This window comes from Chroicocephalus ridibundus, chromosome 8, assembly GCF_963924245.1.
Source record: "Chroicocephalus ridibundus chromosome 8, bChrRid1.1, whole genome shotgun sequence".
In the NCBI taxonomy this organism is placed as follows: Eukaryota; Metazoa; Chordata; class Aves; order Charadriiformes; family Laridae; genus Chroicocephalus; species Chroicocephalus ridibundus.
In genome coordinates this window covers 141,196-160,282 of record NC_086291.1, presented here as the reverse complement: position 1 = coordinate 160,282, position 19,087 = coordinate 141,196, and the positions used below count along the sequence as shown (strand labels likewise).

The window sequence follows — 19,087 nt, the reverse complement described above, 5'->3', positions numbered from 1 at the left end:
GACAAACACTGAAGTGGAAAATTTTGCTGCCAATACTAAGTTATTTCTGGGACTGAAAGAATTTCAGATAAGCTCAGAGTAGGTAAATGTAAAATGATACAGACAAGGGTTGCAGAGAAGTAATTATATACAAAAATGAGCTTTGAGTTGACTATTACATCCCAGGAATCATATTTTGTATCATACATAATATATGAAAAATTTCATTTCGTTGTTCAGAGGTAGTCAAAAAAGAGTACCGGACAATAACAGAAAAAGAGAACAGAACAGAACTTATACTCTCATCTTTATGCAAGAACATCAGCCACTTTATGATTCTGATTCTTTCACCACAAAACCAAGACACTATAAAAAGTACCCAAAGAGGATTATTTAGCTTGGAAAAGAAATAGCTAAGGGGACATCAAGACATTTTTATCTTAAATCATTGATACAAAGAGGATGACTAGGGGCTGACGGTTCACTGCCTCTTCCAATTCAAGCAGTAGGAACAAAAAATGAAGTTAGCAGATATCAGGTTGAAAACAAGCAAACAGGAGTAGTTCTTTATAATGTAAGAAACTAATCTGCGGTTCTCAACAAGTTCAAAAAGCAGCTGGTCAAGTTAACAGAAGAGGCATCCATGAAGCATGATTAAATACAAAGGCATCACCTCCATCTCAGGAAACTTGTAAATTGGAAAATTTTTGGAGAGTAGAAAAAAACCTTGAAAAAAATATCACTACATTATTGGTAAATGCTCTGTTCTTGAACCCTTCCCTAGGCAATCTTTGTTGCAACTGCCATAAACAGGGTACTACGCTGGATGGACCTTTGATCTGACCTAGTACCAGACTTGTTACTTTCATGGTAAAAATTAGTTTTAGCTACCAGTGTCGCAAAGGGCCGAGTCATTGGTCACATGAATGTTAGATGAAGATCTCAACCTTCACCTTCTTATGCCCATATTCTCACTCCCATTATTCTTCTTCCAGGGTCTCCAACACAAGATTTCCCTCTTTCTTTACTTTTTCACTGCACGTGCCTCAATAGGTCTGTAATCTCAGCTAGTCTTTCTGAATTCTACCGTAAGCACTCCAACAACAGCAACAGCTGTAGTCGTTATTGAATTCCGTCTTCAGCATGCAGGCACAAGTTCTGTCAGCTGTTCTGGAAATGGAACTGTTGTGATTTAGGGCAGAATTTACTTTGTGTTTTGTCATTTGCTGCACTTGATCAAAACAACTATACAGCTCTTACTATAAAATTAATGTCACATTGTATCTTACATCAATATCCATTTACATGGTTTAGTTCTTGTATGCTATTAAATGTTAGCATTGGTATGGTCTTGCATAGCCACAGCTGATGTTTTATAATATAAATGTTTATTAAGATCCAGCCTATAAAAGTCTTTCTGCAGCTCCCCCTACTGTCACTGTGCCGTTAAAACTCCACTTACGTTTTGAGAGATGTGTTTATTGCAACACCATGCATTCTGGTGGTTAGTATAAAAGAGTATTCTAGGATAGTAATGGAATAAACAGTGCATTGTACAGTTTTTACTGTAGTAAAAGTGATCAGAGGAATAATAAGTAAGAAATATGTCAGAGTAGTAAGGGTTTGAGAAAATAAAAAGGAAAGACACATGCTGTATTTCTTGTTTCTTTGAGAAATGTTAAAAGTGTTAGATACACCTAACAGAAACTTCTATGTGTTGTCACTCCCCATGTAAATAATTTTGACCCCCAAAGCTCGAGTGGCTCTGGCTTTGACAGATAACATTGCCTTCTTTCATATCCTCCTCTTCCCAAATACTTAGCAGACACAGACCACTGGATCTTCCCCTCCAGACTGGCTCAGTAGAAACTCTGTTGGCATTGTAAAAAAAATTCTCATTCATGTACCCAAGAGGGAGATGTGAAGAGAGGCTGTGAGAAAATGAGTTGTGGGAGCAGAGAAAGCTGAGCAAGGGTATAGCTTCGTAACTGCGAGCTGCATTAACTAGTGACCTTAATCAAGAGTTGGTTCTAGTACCTTACCCTAGTTGCTCCTGTCCTTTGGCAGAAATCTCCTTGAACACCTTTGTCTTGGCTTTGTCATGCACTCTTTCCTTCCTTTTTCTGGAACTTCTGTTCTTTAACCTCTATAACTCTGCAGGAGATCACAGACAGTTTGCAGCTTTTTAATACAGGAGCTTGCTTCCAGAAAGTGCACAGACACCTGTTTTCAGAGGCAAGTAGCAAATTTCACATGCAAAGGTGCTTCTAGTGTAAGGCAATCCTGGAGAACAGCAAACGTTAAGGTGTATTCCTGACTCAGTTTCCTCAACTGGACAGTTTCCGACAACTGCCTTCTCGGGCTGTGTCTACATGAACAGTTTAGTTCAGGTGAGGAGTGTAATTTTGAGGTGAATCTCCCAATTGTCCCCACTTACTGCACCTTACTTGGTTCACAGAGAGATTTCAAAGAACATGAACAAAATTTTGGATGAAACTAACTGGAAGAGATGATCTAGGAGTGCACCTACTGTGCTCCAACCACTTACTAGGCAGAAATCCATCTAGCCCAAAGCAAAACCCCTCCAAAATGCTTATCAGGCCTTGAATCCAATCATTTCGCTCTATAAATCCAACAGTATTGGTCTGCATTACTTCCTAATGTCAACATTCCCTCAGTGTACTGATTTATTCAGTCTCTCAGCCTTAGGCATGTCCTCAACACCACCCCAAGCTGTCTCTTTGCCTCAGTGCAAGAGAGCTTATTTACTTACTGAAGGCTTACGGATCCTAATCTTGAAGGCACCTAGAAATAATGCCTCAATTCTGAGCACTGCAGCATTTAAAGCTCTTCCTGCAGCTAGTAAATATTCTCAGTGTATAACATCCTTACAGGTGTTCAGACACCTGACTGACTCAGCTGGAGTTGCTTGTTACCTATGAGAGTGTGCATTATCATAGAATCACGGAATGGTCTGGGCTGAAAGGGACCTTAAAAATCATTGTCCAGGTTGATGACATCAGTTGCTCTTCCCTTATCCACCAACGCTGTCAGATTACCCATGACATCAGCTTTTCATACAGATTCTGAATCCATCTACCCATCTTTAGAATTTTGTTGTGTGTGTAATCCTAGTTAGAAGATGCATAGTAAAATCCATGCTGCCTATCTAAAATTAAACTCTGGAAACATTCAAATGAGATTAATATATTTCCCTGTATATCATCACAACAAGGGCTGCTGTGATGATAAATCAACTGAGGAACACAGAGATACGTGACCTGTGTAACAGAACCCTATATAAAACAGAACACAAACTGCAGACTTGAGTGCTGGAATTTAAAAGCCAGTGATCTGGTGTACTTGAAACTAGATTTGGAAGAGGAAGAACATGCAAAAATCTGCAGGAAATATTTAAGTAACAAATTTATAAATTATGCTTATACCTTTTACTCAACTACTCTTAAAGTACAGGAAAAAATAAAATAAAATCCACTGATATTGGTGTGAAAAAACAGTAGCCTGTGCACTGAGTCAAAGCTGCAGTAAGGACCTGGAGTCATTACGGCGTAAAGCCTATAGAACATTACAATCAGCTTCTTTTTAATCAGTTGCTATATCTATGCCAAAAGATAACTCTTACGTGGCTAGCTTCCTATTGAAGTGTTTCGCTGTTTCACTGGCATTAAGTACAACATCGATACTCTCAACCGTCAGAAACAAAACAAGCAATTAAGAACCAAACGCACCAAGGCAACAGCGGTGCTAAAAATACTGGGGACACCTCACTTTGAATCGTTATGCAAGATAAAACGGTATCCAAAACCCAGCTTCCAGCAAAGCGCTTTATGTTTTGGTAATTCCGTTGAAGTTTCACACCAAAAAAAATCATTCATAGATAAAGCAAAGTAGCTATTTGTCTTGAAATAGTTATTCTAATAAAACCCTAAATAACACCGCTTTACGACGCTGAAGCAATAATACTCAAAAGAGAGTATTTTCTGCGCCGCAGACAATTTACAGAAGCGGTGCCCGGAGCGCCCCCGCCGCCAGCCCCGCCCCGGAGCGCACACACACCGACCGCCCCCGGGGCGGGGGGACCCCGCCGCTCCCCGCCGCTCCCCGCCGCTCCCCGCCTCACGGGGCCGCCGCTCGCCTCGGGCCCGCGGGGGGTGCGCCGGACCCGGCTTCCTCCGGCGCCTGGCCCGCGCGGCACCGCGCCCCCGGACAAGACGTCGCCTTGAGGGCGGCGCGGGTGAGCGGCCGGGACGGGGGCCGGGGCGGGCGGCGGGCGCCGGGGCGGGGGCTCCCGGGGGCGGGGGCTCCCGGGAGCGTGGGCGGAGGCCACGTTACCCCCGCGGGGTCGCGGGCGCCGCCCTCCGGCGGAGCCGCCCCGCGGTGCCGGAGGCCGCGCTGCGGAGCCGCCGCTGCCGCCCGAGCCGGGAGGCGGCCTCAGAGCTGCGGGGAGGGAGTTCGGGGTGCTCCGTACGGCGCTTTCCTTGAGCACAGCGCGCTGCCCCACCCGGGCTAGTGTTTTTAAATACGCGTCATGTGTGATAGTTGTTTCTGCTGAGTACTAATGTTCTGCTACATCAAACCGCCGGCAACCTCCTGGCTTCAGAGCAGAAGTTATTCAAAACTCGGGTAGCACCTTGTTTAGCATTTACACAGGCCTTTCTCTGGTTGCCCATGTCCAGAGTCGCTCACAAGACTGAATTAGCCAAAGGGCCCTCTTCAGCTCTGCGGACAGCGGTGGTGGTGATGGTGGTGGTGGTGATGGTCCGCTGCCCCAGAGCCATGGAGCCTGGCCACGGGTCCAGAGTGCTGCTGTGGCAGTGTCAGGGAGGAAAGCAGTCTCTATCTGAGCCCAGCTGGTGTTTCATAGATCAAAATCATGCTTTTGACAAGGCAAGCTGACAGTTAGTCAATGCCCACCGTAGGGCATTGGTGTTTCAGGTTCAGCCTCCTGACGCGTTAACCCCAGCAGCAAACTGCTCTTGACAACTCTCTTCATGTTTGTCCTGAGTGATGTGAGGATCAAGGTTAGTGACCTTAGCTTATTTTTGTCCTATCATTTTCTGTGATGGGCAGCTTTTTGAACAAATTCCATAGTTCTTCTGGGATTAAGGCAATAAAGATCGCATCACTTACATGTGTAACCTTGTCCCACCCTTTTCCTGGCAGCAGAGTATTCCAGTGTTCGTCATGCCACCTTAGCAATCATATTTCTGATGGTGCCAGAGCTTACGCAGTAGTGCCAGGAGGTGCAGTAGAAGTGACATCCGAGCATCGCTGGCAGGAGCTCATCACTGAATCCACTGAACCTCCCTGCTCCTCTGGGACAAGCAACAGGGAAGTTGTCAGCTTAGACAGATGGTCACCCAAATTCTTCTTACATGTGGCAAACCATGATCCTTTGTCACTTGGTCACTCACACAACTTCCAGGTATGAATCCATGAATCCCAGCTGTCCAGTTTGTATTTCTGTTTGTGGGGGGAGCGTTGAGTTTTTCCAGAGTAACCGTCGGTGTTTACCTTGCACACCTTCTGGTACAAAACCCACAATAGACGTAAGTTCTCGACTATAAATGTGACAGCATCTTTCGTATAGGTTATCACTTTAGTTTGAATTCGCTACTTTTTCTAGTGTAGGCAAAACTTTCTGGTGGCAAAGCTGTGTATGATTTTATCAACGGCTGCTCCTTAAAAAAAAAAAAAAAAAGAAAGAAAGAAAAAAAAATTATTACAATGATCTGGCTTTTTTTCAACCTTGTCTTTTTTCCAGATAAGGTATAAAACATTCTGGAGGACTGAAGTCTTTCTAGATGTTTGTTGGTGTTTTTTGTTTATCCATACAAGAATGGTAGCAGTAACACAAAACTTAGCAAGATGCCATTTTGCAACGTCCATGGCTTGTGAAAACTTGAATAATATATTGCCTACTGGACAATGCAATCCCAAATTATTAATAAGCTGACGGAACAGTTCAGTGCTCAGCTGTGTCATGGCCTCCCCCTTCTTCTACGCCCGGCAGTGATCTTTCTGCCTTTCAACTTTATAGATGTTTTCAGTGTCCTCTGGAAGTGCTTTTTTCACTGTGGTGTTTCCTGTTATTGCCTGTGTTCTTCTTGCTTCTTGAGGTGTGACTTTGTAACCATCTCCGCATAGCATTCTTATTTATAAGAGCACAGTTACCTACCACAACTTTATTTTGAAGTTACTTGTTGCCTCCCCAGCGTGTAACTTTCTGTAATGTCCTTGTCTTCTAGAGTTTCCAGTATAATTTCTGTGAGATTTTTGCACTATTATGATTAATTCAATCTTTTTTCAATGTTATGAAATAAGTGACTGGTCTGATCACGCTTTTTTTTTCTTTCTACATTTTCAAATAAGAAGCCTTTACTTAGTGTTTAGGCTAATTTGTTTTTGCACAATATTGATTTGGGTCTTTCTAGAAATTTATGCAATCAATATTTTTCACTTTTTTTTACAAACATTTCAGAGATTCATAACTATTGAAGGAGGAAAGAGAATAAAACAACTTTTTAAAATCAAATTCAGACATGTATTTTCACAGTGTTAAGGCATTCTGAAAATACCTGTAACAATATTTGTGTGCACTAAACTTAAAAAAGCAAGGAAAGCACTTACAATAAAAAGAATAAATTTGTGATAAGTATTAGGAAGAAAAATAAGTTCAGTCTGCTGAGTTCCGTCCTATTTGCAGTATAATAACAATAATCACTTCCAGTGTCCATGGCAGCAGCTTCTTAAAAGAAGGCAGACATGAGTCTGGGACGTTACTGAGATATTCTGATAGATAGGGGTTAATAGGTAGGTGCTTCTTAAAGTCTTGCTGCGTCTGCACGTAGGTATCCATTGCATACATAGAGTATTCGCTAGTGGGTGAGAAAATCAGGTTTGATGAGTGTGTGTATAAATGAAAGAAATATATATTGCTGTGTCTCTGTGAACACTTTAATTACACTCAATTGTTTTAAAATTATCAATCGTGCAATACTTGTAAGTGTACAGGGCAGTTCCCTCGTGCGCACAGCTGTTGAAGCCCCGTATTCCCGACCGAGCTGCTGGTTCGTGGGAGCTGCTTTCACGGGAACGGCACTTGAGGGAGCCAAGAGTCCTTTTAGCACTGTGGTAGCTGTTAAATACTGGACATGATATCGTTTCTGAAGAGGGATTCTACATTTCAAGTTGTGCTGTGGTCAGGCTAGCAGCTTTGGGAGACTTGAGCTGTAAAGATCTCATGCCTCATATGCTTTTTCTCTTTAGTGAACGCTTCAAACCATCGCGGGGTGTGGGTGGAGGTTGCGTTCTAGTAAACCTGCTCCAACTTACGTGTAGGCAAACCTGGAGCTGGCTTTAGCTTTGGTAAGTACTACAGTTTTTGAAAGAAACATAGCAATTCAGGGCAAATTGCAGAGTTAAAAAAAATAAAATCCTTTATTACAGTTCAACGTGAATTTAAAATGAAGGTGCTATTTCTAAATATATTTCTATTCCTATAAATAAATGTTCAAAAACTGAAATTACTTTCTTCCTCAGCTCAGGCAAGTCAGGTATGCCTGTAGTGTTTGTAAGATTTTCTTCTTTTTTTTAACTCATGTCTGTCTTAAACTTTTTTTATTGCCAAAGTGCTTTGAATAATTATCTCACATTGCTGCTTACAATGTTAAAGTAACTAAATGTAGTCATAGTTGAACTTGGTTATAAAGAAATGGTATAGAGAAATTCATCCTCATCTTGGCATATTATATGCATAAAGCAAATTATAAGGGATCGGCAGCTAGATGTTCAAACTGAATAGCCAGGACCCTCAGACAACATCTGTCTCATTCTCCTAATTTTAGGAGTATTTTCCCAGGAGGAAGAGGAAACTGAACTTTTTTTGCTTCCTGGAGAGGCCCGGGAAGTGGTGGTTTGGGTTGTCCTGGAAGGACACACTTGTTTTCTCTTTTCTCATAGTCTGACAACTGGCAAAATTAAAGATAGTAGAGAATTTGTGACCTTTTTCTTTTCTTTCTTTCTTTTTTTTTTTTTTAATAGAACTTACTGATGAACAGAAAGAATTTCAAGCTGCTGCTTGTAAATTTGCTGTGGAGGAAATTATTCCTGTTGCTGCACAATATGACAAAACTGGAGAGGTAAATCTACCCTGGTGCAAGCAAAAAAATAGACTTTTGTCTTAACCTGCATACAATTTAAAGTGTTGATTGTGATGAATCAGAAGGTGATTTTTTCCCTGTCTGTTTCAGTATCCCTTTCCACTTATAAAACGGGCTTGGGAACTTGGTCTTATGAATTCACATGTACCAGAAAGCTGTGGTAAGTAAACATTCTTTTTATCTGTAAAATGAAACAAAGAAAAAGCATTAGGTGAGATCTATATGTGTAATTATGGGTTCTGTATAAAATAAACAGTTGCATACTTGAATAATCTAAATTTAATCAGTAGGCAGGTTGACACACACAAGTGTTACTAGGTGTGGATGTAATCAGGAGACAAATTAGACAGATTATGATTTAGTAATTTATGATCAGATTTTCCTACCATGATTACAACTGCCTAATGTTTCCCTGGTGCACCGTGTCAGCTGATTAGGCAGAGAAATTAGAAGGTCATATTTTGTTCTTGTCTCTGACAGAGGCTGGAGCAATTTAAGAGCTTATTCCAGAAGGACAGTTTTTCAGTTTAGATTAGGTGCAGTACAGCAGTGCTTTGGCAGCATTTAGGTAAATGAGTAATCATGGGGGAAAAAAAGTTAAATTATTTTCTTTTTTGCATTTGTATTACCTGAAAAAGCAGTTAGGGAAGTGTCTGTAGCAGACCCTTTTTTTGGAAGACTAATCAGAGGGTCTATCTTGTATCAAAAATTTAATAAACGAGGTTAAGGAACAAAGTGACAAAAGAAGCAATTGTGAGGACTCGATTTATTCAGCCACGAATTCTAGAGAAACTAAAGCCTGAAATAGCTGGATTACTGCTGTGTATAATCACTTGGTTATCAAATAACAAATTACAAGTGGCAAACTGGACACCACTGCTTTAAAAGATCTCCAAGGGAGATCAGGGAAAATAAATACTAGTAAGTCTGCTATACTGTATAAATTAAGAGGATGTAAGATGAAGTACAGAAATAGTGGACACAGGTGAACATGATATGCTGGAGAAGGGTTTTTGCGAAAGGAACTCATGCCGCATGAAATCACTGGAGTTCTCTGAAGCAGCTAATAAGCGTGTGAGCGAGGGATGTCTGCCTGGTATACAACGCTTGAACTTCCAAAATGAGTTTTAAAAATCACCAGGTTTCATAGTGGAAAAATTAGCAGCACAGCCTTGCTGAGTCTTGTGCTGTTTGAATAATATCATTATCCATCTAAAAATGAACTGGAAAAAGGGGTCAATACTGAGGTGATAGAGTTTACTGATAATACGAAGTTATTCAGTGTAGAAAAGACAAGGCTGGTGCAAAGAGCTGCAGGAGGAGGTCATGAAACTGAGGGACTGTTAAATGGCAAATGCAATTCCAAAAAGGAGAAGCGATGCACATGTGAAGGGAAAGAAGCCATCCGAACTTCACAGAGAAATGGTACCTTCTGAACTAGATTTTGGTGTTTATAATACACAGTTCTGTGGGTGTCAGCGTAATGCTCAGAAGTGATCAAAACCATAAAATTTAAGGTCAGAAGAGACTTTTAAGGGAATGAAATAAAAAGCAGAAGGCATAATTATGCTGCTGCTTGAATCCAGATTGCACTTGCTTTTTTAATTCATTAGGTAGTCAGATTCTTCCATCTCAAAAGAGTATTGTGGAATAGGGAAAGGTTCCTAAAAGGATGACAAAGATTATAAAAGATGTATCTTCTGTGTGAGATGTAGCTTCTGTATGAGAAATAACTAAAATATCAGTGTCATGGAGAGTATGAAAAGGGATTGATAGTTCACTATAACTAGAAGGCATCAAATTAGGCCAGTAGATGGCAGGTTCACAATAAATGAAAGGAGATGGTGAAATTTGTGAAACTCATCACCCCTGGATGATATTGATGCTAAAATTTTATGTAGGTTCAAAAAGAGACTGGGCAAATTCATGTAAGAATTGTCTGTCAAGGGTGAGCATAACAAAGACACCAAGGAGAGGTACCTCTTTGGCTGAGGAAGTCACCTGAAGGCTCGGGAAGATATTTTTGAGCAAGTATAGTTGTGCTGTTATTGTATTTGTATCTACTTCCCCAAGCGTTGGCTTCTGTCAGAAACAGGTTACCGAGCTGGTGGTCTGACTAATATGGACGCTTTTTATTTTTTTCCCTGAGGTGCTGTGGTGGCTCGGGAGCCCCTTCTCTGCTTCCTAGGAACTCTTAATTCTCAAACATAAAGTAGTCAAAAAATTTGAGTGGCGCATTCTTGCACCATTGTGCAACTTGTCCTGCGTTAATCACACGATAAACCTGGAACTGTGATATTTAATTTTCAAACCACCTATTGCTCTTCTGACAAAACTTTATTTAAAAAGCTTGTATGACAGTGTCTAATCAAACACAGTACACAATCAAATGTATGTGGGGGAATACGCTTTTGTTAATTGATTTGTGTAAATCACAAATATGTTACAATTTAAACCCGTTTTAGTAAATGAAATATTTCACCTGTAGGTGGTCTTGGCCTTGGCAGCTTTGAAGCATGCCTTATTATGGAAGAGTTAGCATACAGATCTACGGGGGTTCAAACTGCCATCAAAGCAAATTCGCTAGGGGTAAGTTCTGTCTTTTCCTACATCCCTTAAACTGGAATCTGTGCCCTTTCAAAAGATGGATTAACCGTCTAAATATTTTCTTTCAGCAAATACCAGAAATCATTGTGGGAAATGAGCATCAGCAGAAAAAATACTTGGGAAGAATGACAGAGGAACCAATGATGTGTGTAAGTATAACTGCTACGCTGCAGAATGCTCCTAAACCATACTAATCACTACTACTTTTTTTTTTTACTTTTTTTTTGTCTTTTTTTTTTCCCTAAGGAACACTAATATGTACTCACAACTCAGTCCACTTTGCTTTGTAAATAAACAGCGCCGTTTACTGAAAGTCAGAGAATAGCTAATGAGATACATTCAATAAGCAAATAGAAGATATTACTTGGAAAATTGTCACCATCCTAAGTCACTTACCAAAAATTAATACCTTTTATTTCCCTTTCAAGAGGAGGTGTAGGTGTTTAAGAAATATACGAGGTCTGTATAAGGAGAAACTCAACTTGGATGGGTATTAAACTCTACTTGCGGTCTTACTTACATAAGCAGTACTTGTTACATTGAACGAAGTAAAGATTCATGTACAATGCATTAAAATCTGAACAACTAAGCCTCATAAAATGAAGGACATGGTAAATATAAAATGTTACTCAGTGCTCTTATTTTCAGATTTTAAAGATCCTCAGCTTTCACATCAGAGTTTGTGAAGCCCGAGGAAGTGATGACTGAAGGTTACAGAATGGTTCTGTTTGATTAAAAGACAATTTTATGTATTATTATTACAGATTTATAAAGAAAATTAACCCATATATGTTTGGATTCTTGCTCAGACAGCTGCTGTGGGGGGGGTTGGGTTGGATTGGGTTGTTTTGGGGGTTTTTTTGATTTAATGTTTTGGCTTTTACTGTACAGTTCACTTAAACCTTCTACAGATCAGTCTGATGCATATAGTCTGCAATAATTTGTGGTTACCTTAAAATAGAACTTATTTTATTTTCTCTTAGGCTTACTTTGTAACAGAGCCTGGAGCAGGCTCTGATGTGGCCGGTATAAAAAGAACAGCTGAGAAGAAAGGAGGTGAATATCTTGTTAATGGTCAGAAGATGTGTATCACAAATGGTGGGAAAGCAAACCAGTGTGTTTGTTAACTCACATTATATTTCTGTTGTTACGCTATATAGTGGCTTCCTCCCCCAAAGTTAAAGTCTTTAAAGATCTGTTGTAAATCTGAATGTTCACGGTGTTTCAAGACACTGCACTTTAATCTCTGACCAGTTTACCAGTATATAAGAATGCAGTCTCAGTGCTGCGCAAAGCCTGAAAAGGAAAATGAGCGATGACGTGACAGCTCGCCACTCAAGAAGGCCTCTCCAACCTTGCTGCTATCAAGCGGAATTAATGCTGCTTTTTCTTCAAGGCAGAACAGCAACGGTATGATTTAACTGACAAAGTACTCCAGAGGCTGATATGACTCGCCACCTTCCTTTGTGCTGGTGGTGACTGGGATCAGTCACTTCCGATTCTACTAGAAACAACTCTCACTTCTCGTGAAGCCAGGAACATGTCGGAGGGTGGTGTTAAATTTCATTTTCTTTTTTCATTTTCTTTTTTCATTTTCAGCTGTCAAAGAATTCAGATACTGCTGTGGTGTCTATGGAGCATGCGTTACGATATAAACCTCTTTCATTGTGTCTCGCATCACACCGATTCGCAACACACAAATTCTTCTTAATTATAGTGGAAAAACTTTATATGTTTATCCAAAAGCTGAATTTTCTAGTTATTTATTTTCTTGTTCAAGGCAGATCCATCAAAGACAATCAACCAGATATCTTTTGACATTACTGAACACCGTAAATGTGATTTACAACTGTTTAATTTCTAAGAGAAATACTTATTTGCAACTTATACTTAGAAGAATAAAATTAAGATCTTTGAAATCGTGTGATAACATTTTGCATGCAAGAATGTATTTCCTAAGCATTAATTTTTATGTACGTGCTGTGAAGAGGTTTCTTTTGTACTATTAATGAAGCTGATAATATCATAAAGACTTACATGGAAAAGGTGGAGAATCTTTGCATGTTGATCTGAAGTAATTTTATTGAATTTTATGAATCTTGAATCTTTAAAACTTCCTCTCTTTTGGTCCCTCTCAGTTTATTTTTGGGAGGCTCAAGAAAAAGGTGTTGTTAACTTACAGATAGAGTTTATTATATGGAAGAAATGCATATAAAAACATTAAAAATGTTAGCTAAAATAGCATCTGGTTGTTAATTGTGAGGATAAACTGCATCCCTTTTCTTTGTTTTACACTGGGTACTTTTTGCTAGCTCGCACCAATCCAGATCCAAAAGCTCCTGCAAGCAAAGCCTTTACTGGATTCACTGTGGAAGCGGATAGCCCTGGAATCCAAATTGGAAAAAAGGTGGAGACTGTATCTCGTATTTAACAAGCCAGAAATTGTTCTATTCTAAACCAATAATGCAACAAATCACCATTAAAGAAAAAAGATTCTTAGTCAACTGACCATTTTCATACACTCATGTACAATGATCTTTTCATTTTCACAACATACAGAAATATTAGTTCATCTAAGGAACTATTCAGAATGGTCTAAAGTAAGATGACTTTGAACAGCTGCAAAAGAATCTTTGAGAACTATTTTACTGACAAGTGCCAATAAATGAGTAGTAGTGTGCCTTGAAAGGATAAGAAGCAAGTTGGGCAATTATAACCATAAATACACACATAGTGAGTTTTAATTTTTGCTACTGCTGGTTGAGGAAGGCACCTTGGAGACTCTGGTGCTATTCTCTCTTCTTTTAAAAACAAAAGTACTGTTTTTAGTAGTAGGCAAAACTGGATGTTGAACATTAGGAAAGGAATCTGAAAACCTGAAAAACTCATTTATTTATTTACTTGTAGTACACCCAGTACTGCCTGCATATTAGATTAGTTAATTTTTCCACTCCCATCTCAAAGCATATAGTTGAACCAGAGAAAGACAAAAAGACTGATTACAGCTACAGAACTGATTTCATATAAGGAGGAAGTAAACTGCCCAGCTTGGACAAATTAAGGGCGTGCTGGTCTGCAAGTGCAAAGCTATTATTTGTCGTGCGTATGGTCGTTTTTGGATTAAGTGTTTTGGAGAAAAAAAACATACTTTATGCTTTGAGTAAACTAAAGAATGAAAACGTATCGTACCTTTGAATAATCCAATTTAGTTGCACCTCTGTAAATTTCCCTTTTCAGGAAATGAATATGGGTCAACGCTGTTCAGAGACAAGTGGTATCGTCTTTGAAGATGTGAGAGTCCGGAAAGAAAATGTACTAATAGCTGAGGGAGCTGGCTTTAAAATCGCAATGGGAGCTTTTGATAGGACCAAACCACCCGTAAGTATCAGAAATAACTTATTTATGAAATATATCAGGAATTTCTGATTTTTTTATTCTTTGCTGTATCCAATTCAGGTAGCAGCTGGTGCTGTTGGATTAGCAAAAAGAGCACTTGATGAAGCTACTAGATACGCTTTGGAGAGAAAAATCTTTGGGAAAGCAATTGCTGAAGTAAGTGGGGGGAGGAGAGAGAGAGAGAACATAAATAAAAGCTACGCTTTCACACCAGGTGTACGCTACTGATTTGTCATGGTTATTGCTTGATTTCTTTAGTTCCTTCATTTTTGTATTATATCTCTGCCATTTGGGGGTTTCCAAGTATATGAGTCAGCACCATTTAAATAAACTTAGCTATGTGGTAACTTCAGGAATTTTTCTATAATTTATCAATGATAATAGTAAAAGCTGAAAGAAAACTCTGCTCAAAAACCTGAAACTCATGTACTACCAGGACATACTTAAATTCTTCAGTGCTAATAAACAGGGATTTTCAGGAAAGCAAAAAACCTCTGAGGTATGTGAAACAAGATGCATGGTATTATTAATAATATAATTCATTTCAAATCACACCGCTTAGCAGTTTTAAAAAAATATTAATAAACAGCAAGGTAAATACCCATCTCATAAACAGTAAAGAACTACTTCTTAATTCGGTATTTAATCCCTCTGACTATATGGATTTAAGAATTGGAAACTTAAAAGTCTAATTCAGCATACAATTAGGAGAGCCTGATCCATATTCTGTAGAACCCCTCTAGTACAATTTACTGAGTTTGTTGAAGAGATCGCTGTATTAAGAAGATTGTATTTTTCTGGGTTGTCATAGAGTTTTAAGCTGGCAATGTTAACCGAGTTTACGTCCTCATTCGTAGCACCAAGCGGTGTCTTTCTCGCTTGCTGCAATGGCAATGGAAGTGGAGCTGGCTCGTGTGGCGTACCAGAGGGCTGCCTGGGAAGTGGACGCTGGTCGCAGAAACACCTACTACGCCTCCATCGCAAAGGCATTTGCTAGGGACATTGCAAACCAAGTAGCTACCGATGCAGTACAGATTTTTGGAGGGAATGGATTTAATACTGAGTATCCTGTAGAAAAACTAATGAAAGACACTAAAATCTACCAGGTAAGAAAATGAGAGACTCTTGTCACCCGCAGTCCCCAGGGTTTTTTCTGCAGTGTTACTGCCAAGAAGTTATTCCATGTTATGTCATAATTCTTCTATTAGCATATACCATGCTAAAATTCTTTATTCAACACCAATATTTTAATAGCGTTCAGCAAAACCAGTAATCTTTGTTGACATTATGACATTGTATGACATGAATAGCGACTAGATAAAATATATCAAAGTAGATGATATCGAGAAGTGCATGCGGACCGTGACCTGGAATGTTAGTTAGCTATAACACCTGTCATTCTTAAGATTCTAGGTAGTTAATATTTATCTTACAGCTGTCTTTAAAATTAAAACTATTATTCTCACTAGCCAAGAATTTATTTTTCTCTATTTAAGGAAAGACAACCACTATTTTGGAATCTAAAGGTTCTTAGAACTAATTGCGCTCCTGTGAGTGAGGAAATGAATGATTAATTGAACTTTATTATGATTGGGCTTTTTTCCTGTCAGGTTGCATGCTTTTCTGGAGAAAGATGGTGCGAGGGTTAGAACTTTATTTGGAAGCTGAGAGTGATTTTACAGGATCCCAAATACTTAGGTTTTCCATTACACTGATGCATCACAAATGCATGGCTAAGTAGGTTGGATTTTTTTTTAAATTGTTCAGATTAATCAGATTTAGTATTATATTTTTGGTTTTTTTTCTGTTCTGCTTCATCCCTAAAAGAATTCAGGAAAGGCTTTTGATTCTACGATTATTTTGTCCATGTCTCTTGTTTATACTTTGCACTTCACTGTGCTTTACTGTATTGCTGCCCATTTCCAGCTGGTATAAGCTTTTGGCCATGTGTTTCACATACAAAAACTTGGTTTTCCAACTTTTCGTCCATATATTTGATCTTTTTCGGTATTACACAATTCTGTGTTTACTGGTAACATTTTTACTGTCCTTACTCCGCTCTAGGTTTGTCTGGCTACAAGTCTAGGCTAGTCTGGTAGAAACTCTAACTTAGTTTCCTTTCTCAAACATGGAAAACTGCCCTTCTTTAATTGTCAATGATTCTGGGAACTATTTCCATTGAAGCCAATTTCCATTGGCTTATAAACCAAAGCCTTTCTTGTTAGTACTTAAGAGTGAGTTTTGATGTCTTTACGCTTGAGGTCCCTGGCTGTCTTCATCAACAGGTAATCCAGTGCCGGTGGCGTGGATCGGTAGATTGCAGGAAGGGCTGCCGAGGCCCCACAACTGCCCCAACAAGGCATTTGGGCAGGTTGAGTGAACAGCAAGCCTCTTTGGTCCCTTGGACTCTATGTCCCCGATATGCACGCCATTGCAAGGGTGCAGCTGTAGGCTTGGGCCATTATGTCTTCGTCAGGGCTTGATGGGTGTTTGGTACACAGAGAAAGCAGAGTTTCCATTCCAGTTCACTCCAAAAGGCATTGAGTATTCACCAAACACAATCTGCCCTACGCACCAGGTCAACACGGGGTAAGCAGCACCAGTCGGAGAATTTGCTTTGTGAATGATCAAGTTCTTCTGAACCAAAAAACTAATGTGAACACAGGTTAGAGCCTCTTTATTTTCAAAAAAGCTTTGTAAGGTTCTTGGGAAGATTATTCCTATAAGTGAATGATAAAGTGAATTTGAGCAATTTGCCAAACCAGGTTCTGGCATAACTGGGCGCTGAAACACCTAAAACCCCTAAACTGTGTTGCCTCAGCCCTGGCATTACATTGCAGTATACCTGTGGAGCATCCTTCCGCATGAGAGCTTCCTATATGCCTTGTTGCCTACCTTTGACTTTGCTGACAGCAAACCAATAGAACAGAGGAACGATGCAAACTGTTTCTAGAAGAAAATGCAAGAATGCGTGATTAAAAAAAACAAACAAAGCTGTATGAGAGAGAGCACTAGTTAACAAGAAGCAATGGAAATAAATGGATCAAAGAGAACATTGGTATGACCTTGAAGGGCTAGTCAAAGGAAATACAGCAGTTTCAGCACAAGTCACTGCCTCTCGTCCACCTATTGTTTGAAATCCTACTTTGCAAAACCAAACTATGAATTTTCTTCCTCAAATAAGAAATTTTCCTCATCCTTTTTTGCTCACCATGTCTTTTTTCATGAGAACCTTACTGAGTCCAGAGAAGAGCACCTAAGAGAACAAGGCTGTCTCTCGGTATCTTGTATGTGATCTCTTCCATTTAGCCCACTAGTTACTCTGTCACACTGGAATTTTCTGTTTTTATGTGTCTTTCTGCACATCGTAATCCCCACTGGATTAGTGCCATGAAGGTTTAAAAGTGTAGATCTGTTAAAACCTTTTAAAAATCATCAACTAACATTATTGCAATTCTTGTTTTCAGATTTACGAGGGAACTGCTCAGATTCAAAGGATGATCAAAGCTCGTGAACATGTTGGCAAATTTAAGGCTTAAAGTGTGTCTGGTGCTGCTGTAGTGTCCCGTCTTCTCATGGAAGTGGATTTTAGTGCATTTCTCAATAGAATTAAAAAGGCACGGAGGAAAAAAAGAAACCTTTCCTTCAAAATCTTTTTATTCTGTACATTATTGAGCACTACCTCTGTTCTCTTTGTCCACTTTCTCACTTCATTCCTGACTAACAAAGCTGGTATTTTCAAAACATTCTGAATTCCAAAGTGATTGGTTGTTCAAATACAAAATGGGAAAGGAGAAACTCACACTGCAATGTTTTCTCACTATAGAGGATCAGACTGTTATTCCTGACAGTTGTTGCTGCATTCTAATAAATTTTTTTTAGGAGGTGTGGTTGGTTTTTATTCATTTTTCTTGTCACATCACTTAAATTGTATTTTGGGTAAGTTGTCCAGTGTCTGAAATACGTGAATAGCTGTACTTCACTTCCTACTCTGCCTTTCCAGTTCAGCCGTATGAAGGCCTGTACCGCTGTTGTTGGCATGCGTCTGTTCCAAGGACTTAGATGCTGCCCAATAGTAACGATATCGCTTGAGAGAACGTGGCCTATTACGCTGTTAGACTCGCTTAAGCAAGTAGATGTTCAGTTAGGATGATTCACTTCAAGTGAAAGTGTGTACCTTTTCCTTAAGAATAATTTACAAGATCAGGTTTATTTCAGATCCGGTATATTTAAATGTATTATTCCTTTCCATCAGTGTATATACTTAACTATGTTTGCAGCAAGAACAGCCGAGAAGAAGGAATTGTAAGATCATTTTTTTTCAAACTTGGATAGACACTTCTTGTCAGTGTTGGCAGAACGGACGTTCCCTGGACCTCCTAAGCAAACTCCTTGGCACTGGTGAGGCTGTGCCTGCAGAACCATGTCCAGGTCTGGGCTCCCCAGCACAAGATAAGGACTTAACTGGAGGGAGTCCAGCACAGGGCCACAAGGATGATTAAGGGCCCGGAGCATCAGTCACGCGAGGAGAGGCCGAGACTCTTTAGCCTGGACCAGAGAAGGCTCAGGGGTCATCTCGTGTGTGTGCATAAATACCTGATGGGACGCGGTGAGGAGGAGGGAGCCAGCCCCTCCCCGGTAGTGCTTGCTGACAGGAGAAGAGGCAACGGCCACAAATTAGAACACATGAAATTCCACTGGAACACAAGAAAACACTTTTTTTTTTATCGTGAGGTTGTGGGGTCTCTGTGGAGATACTCAGACCCCACCTGGAGGCGGTCATGGACTGCCTGCTCTGGCTGACCCTGCCTGGGCAGGGGGGTTGCGCTCGATGGTCTCCAGAAATCCCTTCAAACCTCAACAATCCTGTGGATTCATTTGCAATTTCTCACCAAAACGTCCTTTCATTGCTGTGGTCTCTT

At 39.9% G+C, this 19,087-nt stretch overlaps 1 protein-coding gene across 1 annotated transcript; it reads left to right on the top strand.

Moving 5' to 3' along the window:
- Positions 1-4,117: 4,117 nt before the first annotated feature.
- Positions 4,118-17,717, top strand: ACADM (acyl-CoA dehydrogenase medium chain). Its single transcript, XM_063343753.1, has 13 exons — positions 4,118-4,234; positions 5,167-5,425; positions 7,270-7,368; positions 8,044-8,141; positions 8,253-8,322; positions 10,651-10,751; positions 10,838-10,918; positions 11,753-11,825; positions 13,082-13,176; positions 14,007-14,147; positions 14,226-14,321; positions 15,023-15,271; positions 17,633-17,717. Exons 5-13 carry the CDS (start codon positions 8,295-8,297, stop codon positions 17,702-17,704), a joined length of 936 nt encoding a protein of 311 aa, XP_063199823.1. The 5' UTR covers positions 4,118-4,234; positions 5,167-5,425; positions 7,270-7,368; positions 8,044-8,141; positions 8,253-8,294; the 3' UTR covers positions 17,705-17,717.
- Positions 17,718-19,087: the final 1,370 nt, after the last annotated feature.

What these genes read in the sequence shown, in the direction of transcription:
- ACADM (XM_063343753.1), top strand. Translation starts at nt 8,295, where the DNA reads ATGAATTCACATGTACCAGAAAGCTGTG. An exon ending in ACATGTACCAGAAAGCTGTG is followed by an intron (nt 8,323 to 10,650) that starts GTAAGTAAACAT and finishes TTTCACCTGTAG; the next exon opens with GTGGTCTTGGCCTTGGCAGC. An exon ending in TTGGGAAAGCAATTGCTGAA is followed by an intron (nt 14,322 to 15,022) that starts GTAAGTGGGGGG and finishes CCTCATTCGTAG; the next exon opens with CACCAAGCGGTGTCTTTCTC.